We start from the raw sequence: 19,001 nt of genomic DNA, 5'->3' as shown, positions 1-19,001 counted from the left end.
AGTAAAGATCACTATAGAGGAAAGTGCAGGAAGGACTCTATCACTTATAAATCTATCACTTATAAAGCAGTGAGTGACAATTACAAATTTCATTAGCAAATATGATTTGTATACCTTTATGGCAGGGGTCCCTAAACTCTTTAGCTCACTGACGCCTTCATAAAGTTTCAGATTGTTCACCAACCCCCAAACGTTTATCATATGAAAATAAATTAATAAATACTATTTTAACTAATAGGACTACAAATAATAATAATATTGATCCTTGACTTTAGAGAACTCTGCTTTATGGTAAGGAAGGCATTAATCAATCACATTCATACTGTAATGACCCACTGAAGCATTTTTATCCGCGCTCCTCTGTTCGTAAGACCCTACCGCTCCTCCAGCTCCGCCTCTTCTCTTTCAGTTTCCCGCTCTCCTTCTTGCAGCCAACCAGCGGAAGCGAGTCCGAACGACCAATCAGGGATCTCTTGCCGCCTCTCCACCAGAGAAAACCCCGCCACTCGCCGCCCACGGGCGCGTGCGCACTCGCCGCACGCCGCCTCGGAGGTGTGGGCAGGCCGGGCCCGTCGATTGGTTGGCGGGTTTGTTTGGGCCGAGGGAGACCTTGGAGGCCTGGCTGAGCACGCGGGGCCAGAACGTTAGAGCCTCCATGAGCAGGTGTTGTCTATCTGCCGCCTCGGCCGTGCGGGGACTCCTCGGTTCCGTTTTTCTCTGCCTGACGCGGACTATGAGCCTCCGTGGAAGTCCGGCTGCCTACCTGTCGGGGGCCTCGGGCAGCGGCAGGACGGGCTCTGAAGAAGGAGGCAGCGCCTTCTCCCTGCCCTCGACCTCCTCGCCCCGACCGAAGCTGCTGCGGCTGTCGGAGGTGCCGGGCGCCGAGCCCTTCAAAGCCAATAACGTGCTGCTGCACCTGCCCCTCTCTGCCCCGGGGCCGGGGCCGCCTCAGCATCATGTCCTCTACTTCCCGGGGGACGTGCAGGTAGGAGGCGGGCGCCGGCGAGCTCGAGCGACTTTTCTCCGGATATGCAGAGCACGCGAGGAAACGCACTGCCTCTGCGCGACGCAGGGGGGTCTGCCGCATCCCGGGCTCGCGGGTTGGGCGACTCCAGCCCGTGCGGCTAATGTGTGGTTCAGCGGGACGTGCGAACGCAGAACATGGGGTGGAATAAACCAGGGCTCGGTGAACGGCGAGTGTGGGTGCCCGAGCCACGGACGCCGCAGTCCCCGTTAGGTTCAGCGGCGGCGCTCGGTTCTGAGCAAGAGTAAGGCGGCCCCGGAAATGCTTTTTGAGGGGTAGACAGACGCGGGGTTGCTCCCTAGGATTTCTCTGTTGCAACGTGACTTGTGCTTTATTGGGCAAAATTCAAAATTCAGATCTTGGAATGGAAATTCAAAGCTGAATGAATTTAAATCGGGTGGGTGCCATCAGAAGAAGCCATGGCCTTTTTTTTAGGCCATGACTGGCACTATTTTTTTTTTAAAAAATGGCCTTTTCTGCCATTCCACAGCTTTATAGGTATGCCTCTACAGATGCTCCTGAAAGTGAAAATCTTAAGATATATGTTGGATGTATGTCTTAGGGTTTATTTAGTTTTTTTTTTAATGGAGTCTGTAGATATCCTACACAAAGCTTATATTAATAGAAGTAGAGCTGTAAGCACCAGGGATCTTGACTGACCTTGAGACCTCTAAGTTGTTAGTGTCATTTATGGATCAAAAGAGCTTTCCCATGGTGTTATTTGTTCTTGTTCCACAGTGAAAGGAGTGAGGCTGTTGTCTCTGTGCTGGTTGTGGGATTTTTTGTGTGAAAACTGGTGGCAGGAAGTAAGACCATACAGCTATTATAGTTACAGCTAAGCAAAATAATCAGGCTTCAGCCAGTTGAAATCAAGAGTGTGCAATACCTAGTAAAGGTTAAGACATAATGGAAGGTCTAAGAATCTTCATATCTATCATTGTAGAGAAATTAATGAGAGTTTCAGCTTCCCAAGATGAAAATTGAAATAGAGGGTATTTGTCCCCACTTTTTAAGTCAGTGTTGAGGCAGGAATGTTGCATATCCATCCAAACTCCAGAGTACTTTGTAACAAATTCAGGTGTTGTTTGAACATATATCCTAAGTCATTTTAGCTTTAAAGGGATTGATGATGTTTAACATATTCAGGAAAATCAGATAAGTTACTGTTAGCTGGAATATCTTAAACAGGGCAGCTGTATTCATTTCAAATGCATACATTCCCGAAATTTTATTAGGACAAGTATATGTTCTTTCTACTCTGTTAACAAGTGTTTGTTTTATAACTGCATGTGACCTGCATTTTTCCAACAGGTTCCTATAAAATAATGACTTCCTATCTATTTCATTTCAGAACTATCATGAAATTATGGCTTGCCATCCAGAGAACTTCCAGTGGAAACAATGGTGCTTAGAAAATGTTGCAATTATTCTTGGTCATCGTTTTCCAGGCAGTTACATTTGGATTATAAAATGTTCCCGTATGCATTTGCACAAATTCAGCTGCTATGACAATTTTGTAGCAAGCAATTTGTTTGGAGCACCTGAACATAGTACTGACTTTGGAGCCTTCAGACACCTTCATGCCCTGCTGGTTAATGCATTTAAACTTGCTCAAAAATTTTTGCTGTCTCAGAAAAGCATGTATGATTTCAGTGATGATACAAAGGCAGTTTCTTGTGAATTACCTACTGTTGCTACTAGTAATGGTTGCCCGGCAGCAGAGAGACACTCTGAACATTTTAGTAATTCTACTGTGAGGTTTAATGAACCTTCCGCTATTGGTAGAGCTTCATTCACTTTAATAGGATTCAGTAAAGGTTGTGTTGTCTTGAATCAATTACTTCATGAACTGAAAGAAGCAAAAAAGGACAAGGATATAGATGCTTTTATACAAAATATAAGAGCTATGTACTGGTTGGATGGTGGTCATTCTGGAGGAAGTAATACTTGGGTAACCTATCCTCATGTGCTGAATGATTTTTCACAGACTGGAATTTCAGTTAATGCTCATGTCACACCATATCAGGTATTCGATACAATGAGAACATGGATTGGAAAAGAGCACAAGAGATTTGTACAACTTCTTGAGGAGTTTGGTGTGAATATAAATAGCCAGCTTCATTTTGCTGATGAAGCACCTTCTTTGGACAATCACTTCAAAGTGCATGAAGTATTTTGACATTGTAATATACCAGTATTCTGTAGCTGCAAAATAGATTTAAACTTCAAGTTTAAGGATGTGTTTTCTTAACTCTTGGGAGAGGAAATATGATAATGTATGCTTTCTAAGGTAAATGTTGATTAGAGCCTACTGCTTGTAACTGAAAAGTCACCGAAAAGCTACAGCTTTTTGATCTGAACAAGACAGTATTATCCCTGAGGAACACCAGTTTCAGAGCAAAACAAAAACTAATTCAGATTAATGTTAGAGGGAAAGCTTGTTTATTTGTCTAGGATCATAATGACCAAAACTTTCAAGCCCAGGTGTAAAAACAGCATCTTCAAATTGTTCTAATTTGATGAAATTGAAGTTTTAAGTGTTTTTGAATAACCCCCATTTTATTTGGATGGGATAGTAATTAGAATATCAAAGCTATTCTAAACATTATTTAGTATTTTAGCACAAGCAATGCAGTAAATTGGTTATTTTAACCTTCATTGCAATAAGTATGTATTAACCTTGGGAATAAGATGAGTAACTACTATACTGTTGTATCAGGTGCCCTGCAGTTTCTAACCATTGCAGGCATCTACAAATATGTTTATTTTATTTCCTTTCTGGGGGGATTGAAAGAGTTAAAGATCTTTTTTTTTTGTGCTTGAGACCAAAAATGTATAATCTCACACTGGTTCAACATTCCACATTAATGGTGAAGCTTGACTAACTCTTAATACAATTTTGAGCTTTTATATCTTGAGACTGTTAGAACTTTTGTAGCAACTGGGATCATTACTTTGCTGAAAATCAAGCCAAGTATCTACATGATATTAATACTGTAAGTTTTGGGGAAATGGTAGTAGCATATCTCTTAGTAATGGTTATAATACAGTTATTCGTTATCTGTAACACAGGAACATCAAGTAGCATTCTCTATGAAACAGCAATTCCATGAGAGAAGGATCACTGTAGTTAAAAATTAATTTAAAGCAATTGCTAATGCACTAGTGCAGTTGATCAATATTTTTATACACTGTTTGGAACTTAATTACTACAAACCAGAACACTATCTGAAAATGGAATTTGGAAAATATAGAATTCATCTGAATTTTAAAGGAATTGTGACACAATAGGATTCTTTAAAACTTTAATGAACAAAATATTATTAGTAAAGATAGTAAACTAGAACTATTACTAGAAAGCCTTTTTATTTTCTATATATGTTAAGAATCACAAGCTGTGTCCAAATTGTTTTTGCTTTAGCAGAAAGCAGTTTGCTAATCTAATTTTCACTGAATATCCCTCTCACTACAATTTTCGATACCATTATTCCATCCTGTGTTTTGCAAGGAGGGCACCTTTCAAGAGCAATTTTTTTAAGTGGGACAGAAAGTTAAGGTAGGAGAATCAATACAAATGGAGATCCTTATTTGCAAGAGTGCAAGCACAGCCTGCTTACTATCCAGTGTGTAGGCTACACAGCTTTTGAACATGAGTAAACTATAGAGTTTCTATAATACTTGGTTATACAGTAATGGGTGGAATGCAATGGTACGCTTGCATCATGGAAGCCATTTTTCCTCCTCTAGTGTCTAAATCCTCTGAAGCAGATTGGAGCATCACAAGAGAGCTGAGGAGGGAAAGAAAGTTGTGTTTTGTTAGCAATAGTCCTTTAGTACAGGCGTGGATGCCATCTTGTCTTCTGTACAGAGGGGATACAAGTTTGACACATCAATATAAATGTGAAATGGGCATTTGTCCTGATCCAGTAATTCATTGTGGGCATTTGTGGGTTGTACACTGACCTCCTTTTGTTTATTCACCTTGCTTCAGAAGTATTTACAAAGGGATGTACGCATGGAAGTAGTGGGAAAGCCAGGGTGTTAAGTAAGGTCAGATCTCTTAATGTTCTATTTGTGCAGCCAAAATGCAGGCATTTTTACTTTCCACACATTCCAGAGATGTTTTTGTTGCACTTTGAGATACCTCTATAAGCCAGGTTTTTACTTTTTAGTCCATGCTTTAAAAATAATGAAATCTGGTAATTCAGTCATCCCAAGATTAGTAGTCTACAACCAAAATATCCAGCCTTTAATAGACATGACTCATGTATCGCCTCGCAACTGAAGTTACAAGATGCCAGCAAAGGCACATCTTAACAGAGAAAAAAAAGTTTTATTCCATCTGCACTTAGGACATAATGTTATTTACTGATGGAATGATGTCTAGCAGCCCTTCCCTGTTTCCCAGATTTGCTTTTGAGGATTGAGAAATATTTGCTGCTGAAGTGAGATGAAGGGAATAGTATATTGCATGCCTTCAATACAGCTCATTAACTGTGTCACAGTATGAAGATGCTAAGTTTTCTGTGCCAATAAATGTTTTCAATATGACAAATAGTTGCTTACCTCTGAAAGCCACATTTATGAATAAGCATTTTGTTTTTCTTATAGTAGATGTTGACGTACGTGAAACCTTATTTTCCTGATTTGAACTAAGCTAGTTACTCTGGTTTCTACAGAGAATTGGAAGACTATAGGATAAGAAAAATGAAAGTAGTATAGTATCAAAGATAGCTTAACTTTTTAAAAAAAATATTCAGTTCAATAAAACATTTTGATATTTGCTAAACTGCAAAGAGTACATTGTTCAGTACTAACGTTGGAGTATGAGCTTTGTGTGGTGCAGAGTGGTAGGCGGCAGTATTGCAAACAAAACTCTCCCCATGACCCGAGTTCCATCCCGGCAGAAGCTGGATTCTTGGGTAGCTGGCTCAGGTTGACTCAGCCTCCCATCCTTCCGAGGTCGGTAAAATGAGTACCCAGCTTGCTGGGGAAGGCAATGGCAAACCACCCCACTATAGTCTGCCAAGAAAACACTGCAAAAGTGGTATCCCTCCAAAGGGTCAGACACGACTTGGTGCTTGCACAGGGGACCTTTCACCTCATCAGTCTTTGAGTAGAAGTAATTTAGAGCAAGCATCTATTTTTAAACTCGAAATTATTTTTCTAGCTAAGTGTGAAAAAATAAGTAACTTCCATATATATATATTTTTCTTCTAGTCAGTAGCTTAGGTTGTATTGATGCTTTACTGGGCACATCTTTACAGTTGGCATTTTAGAAAAATGTCTTGATAGAATATGTATGGATATAATCAATATGTCTCCAGACTTCCATAATAAAATGTTCTCCCAACATCCCTTTGGGTAAAAAGCAGTAAGATTAGGGATGCATTTGAAATGTTTTCCTGATACTACGCATACAGTGTGTTTGCCCCTCTGCCCCCTCCTCCACATTATCTGTGATCTACCTTCCTTTCATACTCTCCCTGCAGTCACAGCCATCAATCTTGAGTTCAAGTGCCAGGCACTGAGAAGAATCACAAAGGGGCAGGCAGTTTGAATATGCCAAACTTAAATTCAAGGGCAGTGGCTAAGGGAAAGTTCCCATCTGCTGTGTAACATGGCCAGCTATATAAATCAAATTTTCCCTTGAATTAAAGTGCTATATCCAACTGGCTGGTACGCTTGTCCCCATCCTTATCTTCCCAGTGCCACCTTTTTCCCATCTCCCCTTAGTTGCCATGCACTGCCACCAATGGCCTTGCCTTTTTCTCTCATCATCATCATGAAATACTTACGTCTGGAACATGCATGTTCTAGGTCTGTGCCCAGACCAACCAACCATATTTCAATCGACACAGACCAACTAACAGCGACTATTCCACACAAATGTTTTGCACATCCAAAATAAGATACACAATCTTTTTTTTATTCATTAGATTGTTACATATTTACATGATACAGTAGTTTCAGATAAAAGTACAACTCTTTGCAAACAACTTAAATACATACTCTGCTGAAAAGCAGTATGCTGCAAAGTAGTGAAAACCATATTCTGCCATTTCTTTTAAGTTCCTTATGTGAAATTTTTTACACCTGAAGGTGTAACTACAGAGTAAATTTAAAAAGCAGCACTGAAGAGATTGTTACACCACCTTCAGTTTGTTGACTCCAAACTCAATAGACCTGTCTGCAACCTGTCTGAAAATATGTATTTTCCGAGCTGCTTGGAACACACACATTTAAGGATGTACCAATAGTGTTGGTATGCACATTGCCCCTTCAAATCCAGATTGATGGACAGTCCTATTGTTTGTATCTCCTTAGCATCCCCTTACATTCTGTTCATAAACAATACTGACATTGTATCAGTATGTGTCTGTTAAACTGGCTTGTGTTCTCTGGCTTAAATGGTAAATGCACTAGTAGCCATCCTATTAATTGGTTCACAAGAAACATTTTAATATATATGTAAGAAAACTGTTAGGGTTCAAAAATGTTCTTTATTCATAATTACTGCTGTAAGTTTTTTCTTGGATGCGTAATGCCATTCTCCGGCCATAGAAGTCTCTGTATTCCTCAGGAAGTTCTTCCAGGGTTTTCAGTGCTCTATCCAAAATCTGTATTGCTCTTGAAGCTGCAGTTAGATCTTTGTTTCCATATGTGTCTGTTTTATCATAGCATTCAGAAGGAAGCTGCTTCCAGAAAACATTGACTCCAACTCCAAATTCCTCAGAAGTCACATTATGGAACCACAAAGCTGGGGGGGAGAGAAAGTCTTGAAACATATTTTACACACACTACTATATTTACTGAAAGATTCTTTGATTTCCAGTTAACAAGCCGTAATTGTTTTGCAGTGACAGCTTGGCAAAGAAAGGAAGATGCTTCAGTCTTGTGTACATATTAACTCTAAGTACAGCATGTTTCTGTGAATTGAAGATTTGAAGATTTTTCTGAAGATATACTCAGGACTATAGGTCCTTTAGGTTACATTTAGACCACTGTTCTACAAACAAGAAATTTGTAGTAGTGAGTTGTAGCTGGTGGAAGACCCTCCTCTATTAATCAGACATTCCAGCTGATGGAAGTTGAAGCCAGATTTGCTGATTCTTTAGCTGCATATCCCAAACTCTTCTGAAAGTCCCTGTCATGAGTGCCGTTGAGCTAAAGTCATCAGCGCAATGGCACACATGACAATGACAAGGAAATAGGTGAAGGGGTACAAGATAAGTAGCCATCAACCCACAACGACTAACGGCTAACAAAACAATAGCTAAACGGATCACGGAGCCACCCAAGCCATCAGCGGCAATACAACGGGGATCGCCCAGCTGAAAGCAATCAGCAGAGGAATGGGAAACCTGATGATGGGCGATCCCGGAAACCCTCACCCACCGGCAGGGCAACGTATTGGACAAAGGGGAGTGACGTGACCGTGAGCGAGGGGGCGCTGACCGGCGCGGGGTATTTAAACCCCGCACCGGCGCGCTCCTGTCACTCTCAGCTTTTTTCTACCAACGCTGTACCTGCCCTGCAATAAACCAGAGCCTGATTCGCAAACCAGTGTCTGAATGTTATTCAGGGGGAGGCAGCGCATGACAGTCCCTTAGTTAAAAACAATTGGGAAGAGGGGCAGAGAAACTAAGGATAATCCATGAAAATCACCACTATCCCATTTCACCTAAAGGAGGAACTAATTTAGATTCAAGTGGCATCCAGAGTACAGCTTCAAGAATCTACCCCCAATATTGTGTCTGCTTTCCCCCTTTCTTTCCTGCCTCATGTACACTTAGCACTTTGGGGTCTGAAGAGGCTTAAACTTCTAAGGAGTACACATCTAGCAATTAAAATGCCATTAGTTGTGTATTAGATATGCAGATCTAGTTAATGTCCAGCCTGTTCAGATATGGATTCCTTGAAATTTTGAAAGAACTACTAAAAATTGACCTGTTAATGGTGGCTATGCCAGGAGCTTTGAAATGAGCAGAGAGCTAGCGTGAAGTATTACTTTTTATATATGAGGCACTTTATTCCAATTCAAAGAGCATTCCTCTGAATTACAGTAATCATCACTCTAATCTGATTAAATCTAAATTTGGTAAGGAAGAGGTTACATCTGCTCTCCAAAGGACCACAGACCAGTCCAGCTGGTGTACTTAGTACCCAAGCCAAGTTGCTAAAAATAGCTTCGGATGAAAGAACAGCCATGTAGGTTTGGAAGAATCCCAAATTCCGAAATTATTTGGAAGATTTTAATATATACAATGGATGTGATAAACTATTGCAGTCTCCTTTGGATCTAGCCCAATCGTGTAAATGGGTCTGACATGAATTTAAATGTGCAAAATAAAAAATGAGGAATCTGGTAGCATCTTTTCAGACTAACACATTTTATTAAAAGGCATAAGCTTTTTGGCTTATGATTTTGGCTACCACAGACAGCTTCACTCTTACAGGGTGCAGAATAATGTAATTTTTAAGATGAGGGTATGGTTCAGCGTATCCATATAAAAGCTGCTATTCCTCCTCTCTCTGCCAGGGCCCAAAGGGATGCTTCCCCAATCTGACCTCCCAATTGTATATTGGTTGGCTATATAAAATTAAACATCCCCTCTTTGACATTTAGTCTGATACTGGATTATGACAAGCCAAGTAGTCTCACCCTCATCCTGCATAGAATGCTATGGGCAGGGGATCATACTCCTAAAGTAAGTAGAGTATATTAACATTGACTATGTCTTATATTAATTATGTTACTACATTCATTTTTAATATATTAATGCAGTCCCATAAATGTAATCAGATTCATGGGCTAAATCTGTTGCTATCTGTTAACATATCTGTATTGCCTATTTTATCCCAATTTCTACTGCTTTTTCTTACACATCAGAATTTACTTGTTATAGACATCATCAGTTAATTTTGCACTGGATATAGAACAAGGCCACATAATTTTGTGCTGAGACTGTTCAGCATTTAAAGGCCACATTCATTTTCTTTAGTTTTTTCACCTACTCGCTTATTTAAAAAATACAACCTACAATACCATTTAAATATTAAAGGTTTTATTAAAGCTTGGTCTTAAATTAATGTGGAGCCCATTAAGTATTTGGTTACACAGGTTCTCATAGACAAGGATGGAAGTGTGTTGACTTACTGATTGAACTCTGGCTTAGCATGATAGGTGAATAGGAAGACCTGTTAAGGACAGCCTCTGGCCATCAAAAGCCATGGCTTTAGCATGATTTGTGAGTCAGACCACTATAATTTGTTCAACAAAGCATGACTGAGATAGAATTATAATGTCTTTTTTTCTTTGGTTTTAAATAGTTTGCTCCATGTATAAAAATGCAGTCATAAAAAACAGAGTGTTCGCCTGTGACTGACTGAATTCTAAACTGGATCAGGCCAAAGAGTCCTCCTATGGTCCTTTAAAAAAAGAAAGAAAATAGCTGAATTTCTTGTAGGTTTTCTTACCAGGAATGAATAAGACATCTCCTGCTTCCAAATGACATTCATAACGTCTGGCCTTGATAAAGAGAGGGTATTTTTTCATGTCTGGTTTATCCACATCTAACACCTCTGATTTTGTACCTAATGAAGATTTCAATGAACAATCAATGACATTGCTTTTATTAAACTGTATTACTCTTAAGGCTACCAGCATAATATTTAGACTTCCCATCTGGGAGTGAGACATGCAGGAGAGAAAGACTGTATGTGTGTATATACACACATAGAATACTATGTGCCTCAGGTTGGGTACTGGGCTGCCAAAATGTTTTTTTTTCCATTTGTGTAGCTCTTTCAAGTTATCAAATGCTACTAAATCAAATTTAACTACAGTATGATGCAATTTAAGTGTAAGTCTTTATTAGACCAAATGGGACATTCTTTCCCTACAATCTCAGAAACACTAGTTTTAATTGATCACAGGCATTAACCACACTATTTCATTACAGAATAGCTCTCCTTTATTCAATGATTATCAAGTTTGGAAATAAACCACATATATAAGCAAACAGCAAGTCTGCATTTCAGTCTCATCTAGAATGCAGATGGTGCTGCGCAAAGCAACTGTCAACTGATCTTTAGTGATTTGCATCTCATTAGCAACTGCCTGCTCTAGTTTGCTATTTTCGTGGGTGAAAAGGTCTGTTTTGTCTCATTTGCTTCATTTTTTCCTTTTTATTTTTGTTTTTATTTAAAATTATAGGCAACACCACAGGATAGCTTTATTTAAAAAGAATATTATAAACTACAATAAATCAGCAATGCTATTTTTCAAATGGCATCCAAGAAGTTACAAGCTGGCTAACTTCACAGGTGAATAATTCATTAAAGTGAACAATAAGGATAAAATGAGCAGTTTTACAATACTGGAAAATAAGATTCTGCCCAAGGATATATTGGAGCTATTATTTTTCATAACTTATCTCGTGCTAGGAACGAGTAGTGAAGTGATCAGTGGTGCCATGTTATTCAGGATGTTGGAAAACCAAAATAGATTGTGAAAATATCCTGGAGATTTAATGTTTAATATTTTATTTAATATTTAATTAATTGTTATGTAGTCACAATGAGACTGTGATTAATCAAGAAGGTGATCTTAAGGTGATGTTGGAGCAAATTACATGCCCAGGATTATAGGAAAGGAACCAAAAGAAAAAAGTTCCAGTAATGGAATGTCTGTGTACAAATTTATGATATATGTATCCTGGTCAAAAATCAAGGTTATGCTGGAACAAAAAGGAAAGGATAACCAAGTTGATGAAAGACCTTTAAAATTTTCATATGAGGAGAAATGACAAACAGATTAAGGGGAGAAGGCTCAATAAAGGTTTCTAAAAAAATATGGACAGCAGACAGAATGCATTTATACACAACAACAGAATTTGGGATCATCCAATGTTATTAACAATACATTGAAGACAAAAAAACCTATTGTATACAATGCAAGGTAAATGTTATAGATGAGGTGATTGCCACTATCTTAAATAGGTGTAAAAAGGATTTATGCCAAATGTATGAAAGGTAGTCTAGTGACAGCTACTAAATATGTTCCAGGTTTCAAAAGCAGTACAAAACTGAGTTTGTCTGTCACTTTGGATCAAAGAACAGGAGAGACTTTGTCCAAGCGCATCCTAGAGGTATCTGGGCAGCCAAAGTGGGAACTGAAGCACTACAATGCATGGAAATGTGATCTGGTGTAGCAGGAGTGTTCTTCAGTCCTTGTGTAGTAAGGTGTTTGCTTTTAAACTAGGTAGCACACACAAACACACCTGATAAATATAAATATGGTGCATCACGGGGGCTGAACAGTACAACTCGTTTCTTTCCTGTCACCTGAATTAAGAAGTTATCCATTACCTGCAAATACAGAAACAATAAGCATTACTGAATGTGTAACCAGATAAGAATTTCAATACCGTTGCAGCTATATTAAATTAGAGCTATCAAATTAGCAATAATAATCATTTACAGTGACTCTGAACACCATGTCAGATCATGAACCTTCACTCTCTTGCCCTTTTCCTATGTGGATGAATAGGAGATTCTCTATTAATAAAATAAAATGCATGCACAGAACACTTAATGTTAAATAAAGAGAATTTTTCACATAGAATAACCATCTCTCATTGTCTGTCTTTATATCTTTACACACAAACATATATAGATACATACACATCAACAATGGTTGTGGCATTAGCAGCAAAATACTGTATATTTCCTGTCCTTCTCCTTGCCTCATTGGAGATGTTCAGACAAAAATGTCAATGTCCTGCTTATTAGTCTAATCCCCAATACGCTTGAAGTACAGATCTTGCTGTTATGTTTAGACAAATCAAAATGTACTGGCACTCAGTCACAATCTTTGGGCACATGTCTTATAGAAGGCCTTTTTATAGCTATTAACTAAATAGCCCAGGTAGAGGGGAAATATGACTTTTGAAAAGGATGCATTACTAAAAAAAAAATCTGCTCTGGAGAACTAATAGATTACCATGCACCTTTCAACTTAGCTGGCTTTGTAACCACTCAGGGAAAGAGGATCAGTAGTAGAGAAATGAGGAAAAACATGTAAACAATGAGGGGAAAAAAACAGAATTCAAACAAATTAATACATTCCATGTGCAACACTGAAATACAGGTAGTCCTTAGTTAACAACGGAAATTGGGACCAGAATTTCCATCACTAAGCAATGCAGCTGTAAAGCATGACGTCACGTGACTGCATCACTTAGCAACAGCAATCCTGTCAAGCGAGGATCTCAGGTTGTTAAGCAAGTCCCAGGTGGCTCGCAAGGGGGAGGGTGGCAAGTGGCCCACAAGATGCAGCAGGAGTGCTGCCAGGGGTGGCTGCTGCCAGGTGGGGAAGGATGCAAGCGACTTACTGGAGCAACTTGCAACCTTCCCTGCCAGCTTCCCCATTGACTTTGCTCATGGGAAGCCAGCAGGGAAAGCTGCAAATGGCGATCACAAGAACAGGACACAGCAACTTTTATAAGTGCAAGCCGGTTGCCAAGCACCCAAATCACAATCACATGACCGCAGGGCTGCTAGGGTTTTTCAGTGCCATCGTAACTTCAAATGGTCACTGAACAAATGGTCGGTAAGCGAGGAATACCTGTATCCCCTTTGAAGGGACATAGTATGTCTGACTAGACTGAATACACTGAAGGATACTCACAGAACATCTGATGGATTATATAGTATCTTCTTTAAAAGAAAAACTAAGTCAGCTAGGTCAGAATATGTTCATAATCTAATCCAAAACACACCACTATCAAGCTTGGTTCATGCTAAGAAGAAACTAGAAAGCTGCCCTAAATGTGTGTACTTTTCAGATAGTACTAGTACAATTTCAAGAGCAGGCATGGTGCCATTTTATCTACCAATCCAAATGCCCATCTAAATCAGAGAGATTCTTTGCCACAGTTTTTTCATTCATCAAAAACTACCCCATACCTCCACAGCTATCCAACGCTCAAGCTCATGGCTCCCAAACCCTGCAATCAAACTTCCTTCATATGTGCCCTTGCTCATTCATCATATCCTATTAATAATGGCTCCTCCCACTGAAATTACAGGAACAAAGTACAAATACTTTAGTCTGGATTTAAGGCTTTTCTAGCTGTGTCTAAACGGTGAAACAATGTCATGTTCCCTGTTTCAATGTTCTGTTAACATCGTAACGTTTCACATGTCAAACCTTTTTTCCGTGTATACTCGGCTTGCTCTTTGCTGGTATTTTCCATTCGTGCTCTCTGCGTTGTTTTGGGACTTTGGAATGTATGTTTGGGTTTGCACTCCTATTCAAGATTACTTTCCCAGGCGCGTGTAACAGTTGCTAGCACCTGGGAGGGGGTGCTTGCTGACGGGTGCTTGGGGCGGGACTGGATTGAAGGCAAGGCTTTTAAGTTTGTATTTGGCGCGCTTTTGCTCATTCTCAGCTTTCTCTGTATTTGCATACTATTCCTTTAATAAATCAGTTATCTTTAAGCCCTGGCTTGTGAGACTGAGTATTTGGGATTAGGCAACCATTACAAACAATCCAAGTATGGACAAAAACAGATACTATAGGCGGGATTCCTGAAGGACCTCATGAGGATCAGAATGTTTTACATCCTTTTAAATGTTTCCAATCTTTAAAAAATTACATCTATTTTATTCTGTTTTTTTTAACATTTAAACCTGTTTCACTGTGTTTTAATAGTTAATTATTATCATTTGATGCGAGTATTAGTCTGAAAGCCCTGACCTAGCTTAATACCTACAGGGCTCCTTTCAAATATTGTTCAAGGAAACAACACAAAATCTTCTTCTCACGAAGATCAAAATGAGCTTAGCATACTCTTCATTAATAAATGTTTAAGAACATATTTACATCATAATGTGTCCAAAGCTGTAGACCTTCTGAACTTATGCGGAAGACAGTGGAGAAGAACTTCTCCTTTTCAAAGTATTCTGGGATTTGAATGTCATCTGCCAATAAAGGAAACTGCTTTCTCAGATCTGCAATATCCTGAAACAAAAATATTTATCTTGGCTGGAGTTGCACATTATGCTAAGCCATAAAACAGCATTTAGAAATCGTAATAGCTGGGTTCACATAGCATATGAAGCCAAAAGCAAACCAATCATACTACAGCTTAGTGCAATGTAGGAATCCAATTATACTGAAAAGCCCTGGAAGAGGAAAAGTGTTATTAGGATATTGCAGAAAGACAGAAGGACCTTAGTCCATAGTTGTAGGTCTGCTAAGATTTCCTCCCCCATGAACTGCAAAATCTCTTCTACTCAAGAGATGCTGATTAGCTTGGGCTGCTAATAAGGCATATAGAACAAGCCAAGGTTCCAGGCCATCCATCAGGTTTATTCATACTTGGATTGAGAAAGTTCAAATAAGGCATAATATAAAACATGTAAGTATGGCTATTGTGTCTTCATTTTGCATTTTACACACTTCAAATCCTACACTCAGTTCCAGATCCTGAAGAAATTGGGAGTCTGCTTCAGCAAAGGAACAGAAAAGGTATGAATATGTTAGGAGCAATTTTAATATAGAATTGCTGAAGTTAACATAGGGAAACAAGATAACGTTTGGCTCTGAACTTCTATGAACAGTACAGTTTAACATAGTTTTTCAAATCTCTCTCCAAACCATGAGTCAGGGAGTTGCAAGGTAGGATAAAAATCCTTTTGCAAGAGATTCTATTTCCTTGTCTATCCCAGGAAACAACAGTAATATCACCTTCTCCAAATCCCTTTAAAAGATCCAGACAATGCTTCTCCCTATCAGCTTTATGAACCTCCATTCCCTCTATTTTAAATGGACATAGTAAAAAAAAGCACAAGCTAAGAACAGAACTTACATAAGGGTCATCCAGGATAGCTCAGAGAAGAACTAACATTTTTAAGGTGAGCATTTATCTTACACCATGTACTCACCTTCCGGGGGTCTTCTCCTAGTGATCGTAAATAATACTTTTCATCCTTAAAAATACAAACACGTGGGAAATAAATTGCAATGAATAAGCACATGAGTATTTAATTGACTTAGCTTGTCATGTTGCATGTAATTTGATAACTGAAAAAGAACCTACCCCCCCAAATCAACTCAGAGTATTAGTAAGTAAATAATGTTACCTCAGAAAGAAAATAATCTGAATGTTTGATTTCAGCTGCTCTCTTTACAAATACATCAAAAGGCAATGTTCTGAAATTCGAAATAAAAAAAAATAACATTATCAAAATGTTTTTCATAGGTGGGACTGACTTTTAACCATAATTACCTTAATTATGAATACCCAATATTCTTACTAGAATTTAAATTCCACTGACATCAATGGAAACAGACTTCAGATCGGCTTGAAAATTATCTACCGTGAGTCAATTACTGGTAAATTTGTGCTGGCTGCCATATAAATGGGCTCAATCGTTCTAGTCAACTAAGGGCTTCTAATCTAGCGAAGCATTTCCACTGGCAGAATTAGGAACAGAATCGTCAACAATTCCCCCTCCTGTCTGCTGCCCCACATGCCTCCCAAAATGTGTTCCAGTAGATTGGTGGACCTCCAGAAAATGCAGGTGGTGATGCTGGGAGCTGCAGAGGGAATCAGGAACTAGGGAACATCATTTTATTTATTTACCTATTTATTTACATTTTATATCCCACCTCTATTATTTTTATAAATGACTCAAGGCAGTGAACATATCAAATACTCCTTCCTCCTATTTTCCCTATGGCACAACCCTGTGAGGTGAGCTGGAAATTCCTAGAAGGAACTGCACTGAAGAAGTGCTCCTAAGGGTATGGAGAGACAGCTGGATCCCCTCTCCTATCATGACAGAAAACTGTCACAGTAATCTCAGCAAAATACATTTCACACTGAAACCAGTGACTTTATTTCCAAGGGCTTTTCATTCAGAAACTGGCTATTTCTCCCACCAGTTTCAATACAATTGCAAATACCTTGTGATTTTCATTCTTATTTGAGATAGCATGCAGAATTGCTGCTTTCATTTTTTTATGTGGATAAGTCCGAACTGTAAGCTAGAGTACACTGTGACCCTGTTGAAGTTGGAATGGGCAACTGACTGAGGTGTGAAGAAGGGAGCCATAGAAAATAGCGTAAGAATTTCATAGACAAATGATGATAACGGATGAACTGAACATTGGGGATTGCATCAGCACAATTATTCACTGCCATGGGAAAACAAGAAAGTTTGTGTAAGAGACAGGTAGGAAAATGTGAAAATTAGATCTCAGAAAAAAGTTTCAACAATACCCACACACAAACCCTGCCAATCATAGCCATCATGAAAATGTGTAAATGGATTGACAGCACAAAGTCAGTACAGAAATCTGTATTACCTAGGTTGGGAAAGGCTAAGCTGAGACAGAAGGCTTACTAATGCAAATAGTTCTACAGCTGCAGGTTCCTCTTCCCAAATGGCACATCTGTAGTTTGTTTTGAGCTAAGCATGGCATGTGACAACAGTCTACATCTAACCAGAACAGCAACATCTGGGGTGCTACCAGTTCCCACGTACAGAAACAGAGTAGAGCTTGGAACAGAATACCTATACACAAAGTTCTTATTAAGGAAGTTCATCTGTGGCACAGTGGAAACATGAACCTTTACTTCTTTATTCCCTGATGCGTGACAGAGGTAATCTACTGTCCATCTGGTCACACAAGGGCCCAGATCTATTCCTTTCAGTACTGCAGGCTTTCTCTGTGAATGGAAAAAAAAAAGTTATTGCACAAAATGCTGCCATTTTGCTATTTTCTCAAGGCACTCATGGGAGAGGCAAGTGATAAAACATTTGCTGTGATGAAAACTCCCATCCTTCAGGATGTCATGCAACATTACAATGCAAATCCAAAAGGGTGGAGCTTGTGCTGGGACTTCAAAATGCACGTCATCAGTTTAGCATCATGGTTAGAAACAAAAGGCTATGAACTATCTTATACTACCAACCATCCAAACTTTCCAGCAGTTATGAGAAACCAAATAACAAACTAATAAATAAAAATGCATATCTATTCTTACCGAAGTATGCATTTTGATTGAATGAATTCCACTAAGATATTGTTTGTGTAACCATTAAAATGGACTTCATCTATATTTTTAACTTTCATGATTTTTCTGTCACAGCATGCTTTAGTGAAATATCACATAATCATCCTAATGACAGGATAAGCAATAATGAACAACCTACAATACAGTATTGGGTTAGTCTACAGTTTACAAAGCTATGCAGCCTAATTCTTAGCTCAACTACTTTGAAGCAAATCCCCAAAATTGTAACTGACTTCTAGATAAATGTATTTAGGACTACAGTCCAGCTGAACTTGTGGATTTAAATCAATACTTTAATTAGGTTTTGTTTTTCCATAAATCTAGTAAGAGACACCCAACCAGCTTTCATGCTCCAGGTAGGCCTAGAACTCACCGTCTCCTGGTTTCTAGGCACTACTCCAAACTGGCTCTCTCAATCTTGCATGTCTTTGCCACGTTATTTATAAACGACCCAAGAAAGCGTTTGAGCCTCCGGGTTTCACTCACCAGGGGATAGACGTCTTGCAAAAAGCGCTCCCGAGTGACCCCGATGTAGTGCGGGACTCGCTGTCTCTCCATGGTCCCCGCTGAAACCTAAGCCGCCCCCCGCTCACTTCCTCCGCTGGGTCCGGCGGTGATTTCCCTCCGCTGACAACGAGGCCTCGCCAAGCCAGGGGACCCGCGCCGGCGGCCCCTGCAGGCGCCCAACGCCGCCGGGTGGGCCGCGAGAAGCGGCTCGCTCCTGCTCTAACTCAAGGGACAGCCGACTAAACGCGCCGCGCCTCCCGCCGCGGCGCCAGAAGAGCAGCCCGCTCCATCCTGCAAGGCCGGGGACCCTTCCCGAGAGGTGGCGCACCAGCCGCTCTCTTCTTGGGCTGCAGAGGCCGCTCTTTCTCCAAAAGGGG

At 39.7% G+C, this 19,001-nt stretch overlaps 2 protein-coding genes across 3 annotated transcripts; one reads left to right on the top strand and one right to left on the bottom strand.

Moving 5' to 3' along the window:
* Nucleotides 1-552: 552 nt before the first annotated feature.
* C1H2orf69 (chromosome 1 C2orf69 homolog) lies at nt 553-5,579 on the top strand. The gene is made up of 2 exons (XM_063318025.1): nt 553-985; nt 2,376-5,579. The coding sequence occupies exons 1-2, from the start codon at nt 656-658 to the stop codon at nt 3,201-3,203; spliced, it is 1,158 nt and encodes a 385-aa protein (XP_063174095.1). The 5' UTR covers nt 553-655; the 3' UTR covers nt 3,204-5,579.
* A 1,928-nt stretch (nt 5,580-7,507) lies between these two features.
* TYW5 (tRNA-yW synthesizing protein 5) lies at nt 7,508-18,855 on the bottom strand. Of its 2 annotated transcripts, XM_063318020.1 has the most exons (8): nt 18,604-18,853; nt 17,615-17,769; nt 16,178-16,247; nt 15,980-16,024; nt 14,916-15,053; nt 12,310-12,397; nt 10,505-10,621; nt 7,508-7,784 (listed from the first exon to the last, which is right to left on the bottom strand). In XM_063318020.1, the coding sequence occupies exons 1-8, from the start codon at nt 18,673-18,675 to the stop codon at nt 7,528-7,530; spliced, it is 942 nt and encodes a 313-aa protein (XP_063174090.1). In that variant the 5' UTR covers nt 18,676-18,853; the 3' UTR covers nt 7,508-7,527. The 2 variants fall into 2 exon arrangements, with proteins under 2 accessions (XP_063174090.1, XP_063174091.1); XM_063318021.1 differs by lacking the exon at nt 14,916-15,053 and having other exon boundaries at nt 18,604-18,855.
* Between the last annotated feature and the right edge of the window lie 146 nt (nt 18,856-19,001).

The sequence above is a fragment of the Candoia aspera genome, chromosome 1, assembly GCF_035149785.1.
Source record: "Candoia aspera isolate rCanAsp1 chromosome 1, rCanAsp1.hap2, whole genome shotgun sequence".
NCBI classification, from domain to species: domain Eukaryota; kingdom Metazoa; phylum Chordata; class Lepidosauria; order Squamata; family Boidae; genus Candoia; species Candoia aspera.
This window is presented reverse-complemented; position numbering and strand designations above follow the sequence as displayed.